The sequence below is a fragment of the Cygnus olor genome, chromosome Z (genome assembly GCF_009769625.2).
Source record: "Cygnus olor isolate bCygOlo1 chromosome Z, bCygOlo1.pri.v2, whole genome shotgun sequence".
Classification (NCBI taxonomy): Eukaryota; Metazoa; Chordata; class Aves; order Anseriformes; family Anatidae; genus Cygnus; species Cygnus olor.
This window is the reverse complement of record NC_049198.1, coordinates 1,268,914-1,280,093: the sequence shown is the minus strand read 5'-3', so window position 1 is coordinate 1,280,093 and position 11,180 is coordinate 1,268,914. Positions and strand designations below refer to the sequence as shown.

Here is an 11,180-nt window from a genome sequence, read left to right as displayed (position 1 = left end):
TCAATGTCTTGTAACTGACGTGAAAATGTTAAAATGAGTATTTTTTTTTTTACCTGACTGCTGTGAGACCTGGCTTGAGACATCTTTAAAGAGAGAGCCAAATTTTCACAGCTTCTTTTCTGTCTTTTATAATTCTTTTACTTTAAAGAAATCGATCCCTGCCCCTCTTCCCCCGAAAGAAAACCAGAAGCGCGCCCCCTCCATATAGGATGAGTTTTGGTTTTGTTCTTTTTTCCCCAAGAGGATGCTATCTGGCTTAGAATTATGCTCTTAGATGCTGGGCAGATCTGTTTCTAACTTATTATTATTTCTATCTAACCTCGTTAAAGGCAACAGAGAAAATGATTCTTTGCTTTGTGCTTTTACAGTTACCTAGTGAAAACATAGCCTTAGAAAATAAACCCTAAAGTCGTCGCTCCTCATTGTGCGATAGGGCTTTGATGGACAAACTGCGTATCACAAAAAAAGCCTGGTGTTACCTTACCAGCTTCCTCGTGGACGTCGAATTGCTCTTCGGTTTCGCTGAGGTATCTTTCATCTTCCAGACAAAAACACTAAGGAGCCTCTGTCAGGTCCTTTCCAAGTGGTTTCTTCTGTTGTGCTAGGGCAAGCATGTTTTCCGGCCGGCTGCGGCAGATCTGTGCGACGCCTAGTGCCGTGAGCGTGGTTGACACTAGATCTCGAACACAAATAGTATTTTTATTATAGCTGCCCCCTCGGTGGGACCATGGCGCTTGCTTTTAACAATGTTACTGTCACTTTTTTGTGCCAAAGCACCTGTGGCTTCAAACCATGCTGGCAGCTGATCCCCCGGTGTGTGGGTCTGTGTAACACAGCTGAGGAATGTATTCCTGTGATCCGGTTTCTGCACTGTTATTTTCAGAATAAAAGTACATTTTTAAGCAGCTGGCTCAGTTGTTTGTGGGGAAAGCGGTTTTTTTTTTTCCTTCCTGACCTGCAGTTGAGCTGAGTTTCTCCTGAAGGACCTGAACACCAGCTCACCACCTTCCCACGTACCACAGGCACTGCGCGAAGCTCTGCAAAGCCAGCACTGGCGTCAGGATAACCCCAGCGGGCACTGCTGCTCACCTGTGCCTGGAGGCCCTGCAGCACCAGGCCTTTATTTGCACCTTAGCAGAGGTAATCCCCAAGCAACGCTACCTTTGAGCAGCGCTTCTGAAGCGAGACAAGAAAAGAAACAGACAAACTGGGTATATTCAAGTCTTATTTAAGAATCAACACTTTTTTTTCTCCGAAATACTGCTATTTGTGACACAGGTGAGAAGACAAACTCCAGACTACGCAACGCTTTGGCTTTCCTTCCCCTAACGCGCGCAGGAGCCCGGTGCAGAGGTAAAGGTGCACGTGCAAATAGTGTCACTCACGTGGGGGACACGAGTCGCACCACGAGGTGACATCTCAAACAAGGGACAGCTGGTCCCCAGCGCGCTTTGGTGTGAGAGCAGAGGGACCAGCCTGTCCTTGGCACAGGGTAGGATGGACGAGGTGTTACCTGCACCTGGGCACCAGTGCAGAGAGCAGGGGCTGCTCATCACCCGTCGATGATGTTGGATTGAAACGAGGTTATAAATGCCAGAACCCATCCAGGAAACGAGGCCAATCCCCCGCAAACGGGATTTCGGGTGAAGGGAAGGAGAGGCTAAACGCGGAGCTTCATCCTCGCACCGACTGGGGCACAAAAGCCACCACTCACCGTGGAAAGCGTCCAGGAAAACAGAAGCTGGCTTAACACCGAGGGATCGGCTCCATCCTCGCCTGAGGACAGCACAGCACCGCGCCCAGGGGGCTGAACGCCACGGGGGCAGCCTTGGGCACCGCTGCTGGGCTCGGCAGCTGCAGCACGGCACCGGGCAGCGACGCGCTTACTGTGAACAGCCGCTGCTCCCGCTGGGTACGGGACTGATGCTCCGCTGCAGCCCGTGGAGGTGGGGGAGCCCCCGTGTGCAGCAGCCCCCGGGCTGTCTCGTCACCTCGTGCCTTGTTTCCAGGTTTATCCTTCCAAGAGCAGCTCCGCGGCACCCCTTCTGCACCACGTCTCGGAGAAAAAGCAGCACGTGTCCAAGGTGCGGTGCGACACAAGAAGTCCTTCTGCCAAAGGCAGGAGATGCGCGCCCGGTAGTTCGTTTAGCTGTCCTGCTGCTTCATCCTGGTCAGCAGCAGGTAAGGGGATGCTCTGTAGTCCCGCAGGGGGCTGCGGAGTGAGGCAGAGAAAAGCAGGGATCGCTCAGAAACCTTCCCGCACCTCTTGTTTTTCTTGAGAGCCCATCGCAAACCCACCCCTCTCTACACACCCACGCTCACACCACCAGTGACGTAGAACTGCTGCCCTGCGCGTGGGGCAGCTGACCCCAAACCTTGGTTTCCCGAGGGCGGCTCTGCCCCCAGGCAGCCAGGACTCCCGTGAGCCCCAGCAGAGCCCCGTGCTGAGCCTGACCCCTGCCCAGGGCACAGCGACCTGCCTCCGTCCCTCAGGTTCGTGCGTCCCCTTTCCTGCAAAAGGGAAGGATCCTCTGCAGGCTGCGGATCTGATTCCTTCCACCGAGGCCTGGATCAGTTTGCCCAAACCCCTCCGCGGGCAGAGGCACTCACTCTGTCAGGACGGCTTTTGAAACTTTCATCTTGGGCTGGCCGGACCATAACGCCACTCTGTCTTTTAGTTCTTCATTCTGCAGGGGGAACAAAAAAAAAAAAAAAAAGGATGTAACGCAAATAAATAACAGCCAGGCGCTGCCCCCAGCTCAGCAGCCTGCAGGGCCATCCCTGCTTTTTGCTGCCCTCTCTCCTGACGTTTCCCCACCTGAGAAACAAGAGGATTTCACGGGACCACTTCTGATCTCTCCTCTTAATGCCTCTTCCTCCTTCCTGACCTTACCTGAGTCTCAAGCGCCGTCACCTTTTCTGTCAGGTCTTCTATTTTTTTGTCCTGGATTTTGAGTTCTTCGTTCAGTTCCTCCACCTAGGAGTTAGGAAGTTTGTAAGAGATTCGAAACACGAAAAACAAGCAAAACCACAGCGTTAAACGGCCTGCCACGCCAGGGGAATTGCAGCCACTTCTTTCACCAGAGGAAAAACTGGAGCTAAGTGATTGCCCAACGTATAAGACAGTTTCCCAACACACGGTGTCGCATTTTCCTTAGTCTGCCTCGCGTTGGTGTATGTGCAGAAAGGTGCTTGTGACAGCTAACTGGTGTGGGGACTTGCCTTAACTGGCTGGGAAAAGACAGGCCAGCATTCTGTGAGGAGCGTGCAGCGGGAACCAATATATTTTAAAAGTCAGCAAGTAAAAGCAGTTCGCGTTGTATAGTTTCTTGGGGAAGGGGGCTGATTGCTTTTAGTTTTGCTGGAGGCTTTCTAGGATCTAGGCCTGTTTTGGGGAGAGGGACTTTATCAGGGAGTGACAGGGCAAGGGGTAATGGCTTTGAACTAAGAGAGCCGACAGATTACACATTGGGAAGAAATTCGCGACGAGGGCTGTTCATGACAGCAGGTTTACAGCCTGAGCTTGCCCCATCCACCCCAATAATCCCAATTTTGGGGGCGATGCCTGCTCTGCATTAATGGCAGGGCCAGGCCCCTGCTCCGCCGTCGCACGGCCTTACCTCCTGGATGACGCGGCGCAGGCTCTGGTGCTGTGCCCCGATCAGGCGCTGCAGGTGGCCGATCTGCTCCCGCAGCGTGGCGATGTCCTGCTGCACGGCCAGGCACCTGGGGACAGGAGCACGGGGGGAGCGCGAGTAGATACACGTATAGAGGCTTCTCTGCTGAGCAGAGCAAATGAACCCATGAAATAAACCCCACAAAATAAAGCAGGCTGTGGGGCAGGACCACCCACCAACCCGAATCCCTGTTGGTCATTAAAATCATCAGTAACTCCACGGGCTGAAGTCACCAACGAGTTCGCAAGCAATAAAGCATTATCTGATATTAAAAAAAGTTGTAAGGGGGGGCTGCAGAGGCTCTGGGAGCCCCATGGGGCGGGTAGGTAGCGATACCCTACACCAAGTCACCCCCAGAAACAAGGGGAGCGCTGCACCATGTGCGTTTAATCACCGTTTGCTGTCTTCATTCCTTGACATCATCTGCAGAAGCATCTTTTCATAGGACGTTTTCTTTTCTATCAGAGTTTTCTTCTCCTAAGGAAACAGAGTTTTATGAGAATGGTATTACACGCCCTGTCGTTTCATTACGAAGAGATATTTGGCTTTAGGTCCGACCGCTCTAGCCGTCTCCAAAAATTCAGCAACAGTCACCTACACCAACCTCATCAGCTCCAGCTGTAGATACAGAACAGTCCGAGCTCTCTAAACCAACCCAGAAAGGGATGGCAGCGTACTGATTTGCCGTGAGAAAATTCACTCAGTGAATTCACAACAGTTTTTGCCTTTATTTAATTAGCAAAAATTTCACATCTTGAGAGTGGCCATGCTCAGCCGCCAGTGGGTACCACATAAGCGCTACAGCCAACTCTCCTTACAGGACGCCGTGTTACCAGAAGACCACAGATCCTTCAGAAACACTTTTTCCAACCGCTTGCCAAACCTTGCGGCGCCCACCTCCTCCATCCTCCGCACGCGCTGCTCCATGCCCGCGATGCGGGCGCACCTCTCCTCCACGTCGCTGGCGAGCCGCCTGGCGTCCTCCTCCTTCTGCTGGAGCTTCTCTTCCTGTTCCCGGCTGCGGGCCTGCGAGCGAGGAGGGCAGCTCAGGGTGTGCGGGTGCGCGGGCACCACTGCGATTTTGGGGGCTCCAAATACCTGCGGGCTTGACCCACAGTAGGAAACATCCCCCTCTGTGGGCAAAGAGCTGCTAAATTCACTCATTCCAAAAATCCATTTGTATCTGGGCCCCAGCTTTCCCACCCCACACCTCAGAGCAGCCGCAAGTTAACTGGACATAAGAAAGACCTTCCTGTAACAGCTTGGTATCTGAGCAGGACCGTCGTTCCCCCACACAGGGAGATCTGTACCTGTACTTGCTTCTTCTCATTCTCGTGAGCTTTTCGAAGTTCTTCTGACCGAGTCTGGTAGTTCTCGTAGAGTTTTTGGGAGGCAGCTCGGAGAGCCTGCACGCCCGCTTCTCTTGTGGCTTCCAGCTAGAAAGGGAATTTCACAATAAGCATATATGGTGCTTTAAAAACGATGTTATAATCACATGTCAAAACACAAGCACTCTATAAGATCAATTTCCAGTATTTTCCCTTGTCAAAAAATAGCAATCCTACCCACCTGCCGGTAACGTGCAACAGGCAGTTCAGTTTCTAGACAAAGGCAGCTTTATTCAGCACTGAAGCACCCCTCCTTGAGGAAGGCCGATGGTTTAAGAGGAGCGAGGTGCTTCGAACTGCTCTTAAACACCTCTGCTGTCAGCTACCAGCAGCACTACATTGTCTCACCGCCCAAAAATTGCACGTGTGAAGCAGCTTTAATACAAATTTCATTGTCTGGTAGGACAGAGCAGCTCGCACCAGCTGGTGAAGCAAAGGCAGCTCCGCCTCTTCCCCAAAACCAGTTGTCCTCTGGGCCACGAGGCACAGGTGAAACCTCGGGAAGCCCCAGCACGCACCTTGATCCGTAGCACCTCGTTCTCCCTGCTGACCAGCAGCAGCTGCCTCTCTGTTTCCCTCATCTTCGCCGCCACGGGGCTGCAGCTCGAGCCCCAGCCGCTGGGCTCTGGGCTCCTGCCCAGCACCGGAGGGTGCTGCTAAAGGAAACACACGTGGAAAGCACGGTCAAAGGATCAGAAAAACAGCTTGAGCAGTTGATGCTGATGACTGAGCCCCTAAAACAGGCTGGTTTCTTGCAAGCACCCCTTTCCTTTCCCCGGGAGCCAGCTTTGCAGAGCAGCCAGCTCTTCCCGAGGGCCAGCAGAGCTCCCGGCTGTGCAGCTCTCCAGGGCTTCACGTTTTAAAGCCTTAGCGTGTCAGTCCTTACAAATAGCTGCCTTCTGCTCCCTGCATTGTTACTCCGCAAGAATAATTAGCTTTTAGATGATCGCAGCACGCCTATGGCAGGTGAGGCTGCGTAAACACACGTTGGCAACTGCTGTCCAGCACTTCCCATCCAAAGAACTCCTTTGTTACTCCGTCTTTAAGCTGTTCAGACACAGCACCTCTAAACCTGTTTGCTTCCTAAGGGCCACCACCTCTTCGCTCAGAACCACTTGCTTGCAGTGCTTTCAACTTGCTGAAACTGCTCCCCTCCGCGAGGTGTTCACAAACGCGTGCTCACCGCTTCCAGCTCTCCGCTTTGAGACCCGGTTTGTGCAGGAAACGTGACCCGCAAGCGGTCAGATTTCTGCCAGAACGCGCTGGCATTTTTACACGGCCTTTCTTACTTTCCGCCGAGTTCGTTTGTTAAAAATAAACCCCTAAAAACAAAGGGCTGCCTGTACATTTCCAGGAGTTCAAACCATAAATCACTTTCTTTTCACTTCTTTTCTTCCACCTCCTTCCTCACCTGAGCAGAAAAAGGAATACGCATTTTAAAGAACTTGTTGTGATCAATTATTTCTTAATGAGCACTGTTTCAGCCCAGTGATCCTTCCCCTTACTCATTCCTGTGCTCCTTCAGGCTCAGCTAGGATGCAGAAAAACAGCTTTCACATTTTATCACCACTGTGCTCTGTTGTTTGGAGCAAAGAACTAAGACATCAGATCTACTGGGCTGAGTCCCACTGCTCACAAGATCTCTTAGGGAAAAAAAAAGAAGAAAAAAAAAGCATGTTCTAGCTATGTGTTGTGGTGTTGGCAGCAAGCAGAGCACCCCTTCACAGACCCTGCGTGAGTTGATGTCACCACCACAGAATATATCCTTTTTTGCAGTAAGGCTATATCCTTATATCCTTTTATGCTTTTATTTTCTAATGCATCAGCTCCCACCTTACTCTGCTGCTGTCACCTGTAAAGCACAAGGCGCCCACCCTAAACACCTTCTTATCGCAAAGCGTCCCCAGCTGTGCCTCGCAAGAGCTGCGAGTTGGGTGGGGACAGCACAGAAGCGTCTCTTGCAACAACCCTAAACGAGGGGTGGAAAAACCTCCCGAGTTTCAGAGTGGTTTAACCAAGACAGCGCACGCTATAATTAAAGCAGTGCTGCAGAGAAAATAGTATTTCTAGTAAACAACCGCGTACGGTCAGGATTTTCTCTTTCAGCAGCTATCACGATTGCTCACCGTGTTACCAAGCAAAGAAAGGAACGAAACAACAGCAGCTTCACAAATACCTTTCTCACATATTCAGCTTCTTCGGTGATCTCGGCACAGGAGGACCCGTACAGGACGTAGCTCCCCTCCGAGCCCCGGTCTTCCCGCATTACTTCTTCAGTGAGCAGCAGGGTGGTGGTCACGATGCGCGCGTTCCTCTGCTCTGCACAAGGACAAGAAGAGGGGCTTGTCTCATTACACCAGGGCAGCGAGGCCATTTCTCCACCCCATTTAATTCCGTTTCAGCTTCAGGCATTGCAAGCGTAAAGAAGTAAAGACTGAGAACCACTTATAAAAACTTGTAAGAGCCACATAAAAATAAATGTAGGCACTCCCTCTTTTTTTTTTTTTTTTTTTATAGATGGGAAAATAAATGCATTCACACGTTATTTTCATTGAAGATTTCACCGACTTCTCGCTAGCAACCTAAACCACCATCCTACGTCATTTCAGAAAACACTTGGCCAGAGACTCCGGGCAGAAAACACGCAAATACCTCACACAAACCTGCAATTTAACAAAGGGCAAAACAAAACTTTTGCCACTCGTCTGAGAGGTTTATCCACCAAAACCAATTAGAGCCTGCAGAGCGGTCCCACTGCCAATTACAGCAAGTCCAGAGGACTGATAACCTGTCCTGCTCAGACGCAAGGAGCAGCACAAAGCCTGAATCATAGCACAACTCTCAGGAGAGGGGTTGGAGCAAAACTACCTAGGGGGAACGGATGGGAGACAGCAGATAAGGCTTGTTCTTCCCGTGTCACGCACCGAGAGAAAGGTCCCAGCCGCCTCGGTTCCATTTCTCTTGTACAATGGTGACATCCAGTGTCAGCTGCTTTACTCTGAAATGAGCCTGAATTTCTCCAGCTACCTGTTTCCAGCCTGTCCCAGGCGGGGTCAGCAAGCTTACAGGTGCCCATCAGGCAAGCTGGTTTTTAACGAGCACGTTTGAAGCATCTGCAACTAATTAAAGCTAACACAGAAGATTAATAACACCACTTAGCATGGTGGTGGACAGGCTCAAAACAAAAAATGGTTGAGTTTTACAAACCTCGCAGATAATTTACAATAAAAGTTCACTTAAAAATGCATTTATTTAAAAACACTGGAGTTCAAGGTCTTAGTTCCTGCGGGTTAAGCTGGTGACAGCCATCCCTGCATGGGTTGCTGCAGGCAAACCCTCGTGTTCATTGAGTCACCCCAGCACAGAGTGTTGCAGCACTACCAGGAAGATCACTCAGGCTAGCGCATTTCTTAATTCACCCGTTTTCTAGTAAAATATAATTAGGCGACTCGAAATATTTATTGCTGCGGTGGAGGAGGAATCTCCTTCCCACAAAGAGCTGCGTGGAGCTGGTTGCATAACTGCCCCGCTGGAGCAGCGGCCCACGCCGCAGACCTTCCCCATGTTCTGTTAACCTGTGTCCCAGGCAGACAATACAGAAGACTAAATCGCAAATCAGCCATAAACAAGCATTAAAAAAAAAAAAAAATACACGAGCCCCACGGCTGTTACTCAGAACTCCAGTTCCTAGGTGATCTACAAATTCAAGAGCAATAAAACAAAGAAATAGCCTCCCTGCTTCCCATTTCACACTTCTTACCCACTTCTAAAAGTCAGGGAGCATCAGCAGATGTCACAGCCCCAGCCAGCACGGAGCTGCTCCACTTTGGATGTGGGAGATGGGAGGGAAAATCATGACGGGAAGGCTGTAAAACGAAGAGCTCCCTTTCTGCCCATAATTTTCATGTGACTGGCAAGGAGGAGCTGGAGATCCAGACACAACCCTCAGGGCTTTGACCTCAAGCAAGCACACAGAAGAGGTTTCCGTAGCTCCAGAGGACGGTTCCCTGCCGACACGAAGTCGGGTCTCGCTCTGGGGCTGCTGTTTTCCTCCTGCCTGCCAGCTCGCCCAGCACAGAGGCGCCCCGCACCAGTCTCCCTCCAGCCTGGGGAGATTCAGGCTGAAGCCTCCAGGCCCCGTCCCCTGGGGGCGGGTGGGATGGAAATGCCTTTTAGCCCTGAAGAAGCGGAGCCAAGAGAAATAAAGAGTGGGCACAGCTCTGCAAGGTGACCTGAAGGTCCCCAGCTGGGGTGGGAGGTGCTCAGGGCAGTCCTCGTCTGTCGGGGACTCGGGACAGGTTTTTGCCATAAGCCCCAAACCTGGGTCTTTGCCATGAGCATCTTTCCAGGTGGGGCAATGGGACCAGCAACAGAATGAAGCGAGGGCTGGAGCCCTTCTAATCGGAATTAACGCATTTAATTGCGACTATTGGGGATACCCGGATAAGAAACCCTGGGCCAGCCTCCAGCAGAGCGCTGTACCCCCACACCAGGTCTCTCCCTGCCCATGTTCCCCATGCACCCCCCAGGAGCCAGCTGCCAGGTAAACAACCACGGCGCTCGTCCCACAGCCGAGCAGGGACTTGGACAACCTTCCTCCCCCTTTCCATGCCTGCCCGAGCTGCTTGCTGAGGCTGTTCTCACAGCTGTTTGACAAACCCTCGTTAGAAAACACACACAAACACGATGCTTTCTCCCCAGGCAAAGGTGCCCCCCCGCCGCTTGGGCAGGCTGCGGTGCCCCCCAGGACCCACCCAGCCGGGTCCCCCTCTCTTCCTCCTCCTCTTCCTCCGCCACCTGTCCCCCCCAGCCCTTCTCCCCCCCGGCCCCTCAGCCTCACCTGCGGACATGGCTCGGCCCCGGCAACCGGGGGCCTCCGCCCCGGGGAGCCCCGAACATGGCCCCGGGCCCCGCCCGGCCCCGCCCCGGCCCGGCCCAGCTTGGCCCGGCCCAGCCCGGCCCGGTGTGGGACGGAGCCTCCTGCCCCCCGTCCCTCACAGCCCTCCCCCTGTAAAGTTCCCCCCCTTGGCTGCGGGGACAGCGGGTGAAGTGGAAACGGGGGGAGAAAAACGTGCAATAAGCTGCTGCAAACACAAGAGCCCCGTCAGCAGGTCCCCCCCGCAGCAATCCCTCCACATCCGTAACTCCAAAATGCATCACTTTGCACCCAGTTCTCTCTTTTCCAGCACCATTTTGAACCTGAGGCTGTGTGGGTCCAGGACAGGCGCAGCTGCTGGGCACCCACCCGCCACCATCGTGTCCCCACACGGTGCTGTCCCCCCATGGTGTCCCCCTGCCTGGCCCTGTCCCCCCGCGCCGTTGGGGCCGCAGGACCCCAACATTGTGCTGGGTTGAGGACCAGGAGCTGCTGGCCCCTGCGAGCTGTCTATTCTGTGGACGGGCAAGGGGGTTGTCTTATTAATTATAATCAGAAATAACAATAAAAATAAAACATTACTCCTCTTTTCTTCTGCTGCTCCTTTCTCGCCTGCCCTCGGACGTGGAGTGACGCGGGGGCAAAGTCAGGCTGTTTCCAGCCCCGTTTGGAGAGCAAACAGTGGCACGGCAGCGCCCAGCTCCAAAGTCTGCTCTCACCAGCAAGGACGGGAGAGGCTGGGAGCACCCCAGAACCACCCTGAGCCCAGTTACCACCCAGCACATCCCCCAGGACTGCTTCTTCCTTAGCTCTGGAAACTCTCAAATCTCTAAAATGGGGTCACAAGAGGAGTCTTTTCTCTTTTCTTCTTGTGATACCCGCCGAAGTAGCTAGCCACCCACCGGCGGTTAATCTTTAGTCCCCAGTGAGCCTTGCAGCTGGCTCCAGCTGCGCTCAGCAGCCCAGGAAGGCAGAGTCCAGGCTGGTGATTTCATTTCCATTTACTGCTTAAGGAAGGTGAGGCAAAATGCAGCTTGGTGTGTCTTTGAAGCTGTGTGTAAAATGGTTTGCAAACACCGCTGTGCTTTCCCCCAGGAAATCTCTGAGGGTGTAAGATTTAGCGATTTAGTGGCTAGCATTGACGCAGGTGATGCCCGAAGACCTCTTTTAATGGGGAAGACATTTTGAGGTGACTTACAAGATACTGCAGGAGCTGACGCCCCAGCTATCAGCATACTG

General features: G+C 52.7%; 1 protein-coding gene across 5 annotated transcripts; it reads right to left on the bottom strand.

Annotated features, from left to right (window-relative positions):
• Window positions 1-1,951: 1,951 nt before the first annotated feature.
• On the bottom strand, window positions 1,952-9,967 carry CCDC68 (coiled-coil domain containing 68). 5 transcript variants are annotated; one of them, XM_040540879.1, is made up of 10 exons: window positions 9,906-9,967; window positions 7,242-7,384; window positions 5,584-5,721; window positions 4,988-5,113; window positions 4,575-4,703; window positions 4,072-4,154; window positions 3,621-3,726; window positions 2,894-2,977; window positions 2,611-2,687; window positions 1,952-2,212 (listed from the first exon to the last, which is right to left on the bottom strand). In XM_040540879.1, the coding sequence occupies exons 1-10, from the start codon at window positions 9,913-9,915 to the stop codon at window positions 2,146-2,148; spliced, it is 963 nt and encodes a 320-aa protein (XP_040396813.1). In that variant the 5' UTR covers window positions 9,916-9,967; the 3' UTR covers window positions 1,952-2,145. The 5 variants fall into 5 exon arrangements, with proteins under 5 accessions (XP_040396813.1, XP_040396812.1, XP_040396811.1 ...); XM_040540878.1 differs by lacking the exon at window positions 9,906-9,967 and adding an exon at window positions 9,588-9,828 and having other exon boundaries at window positions 5,584-5,718; XM_040540877.1 differs by lacking the exon at window positions 9,906-9,967 and adding an exon at window positions 9,588-9,825.
• Window positions 9,968-11,180: the final 1,213 nt, after the last annotated feature.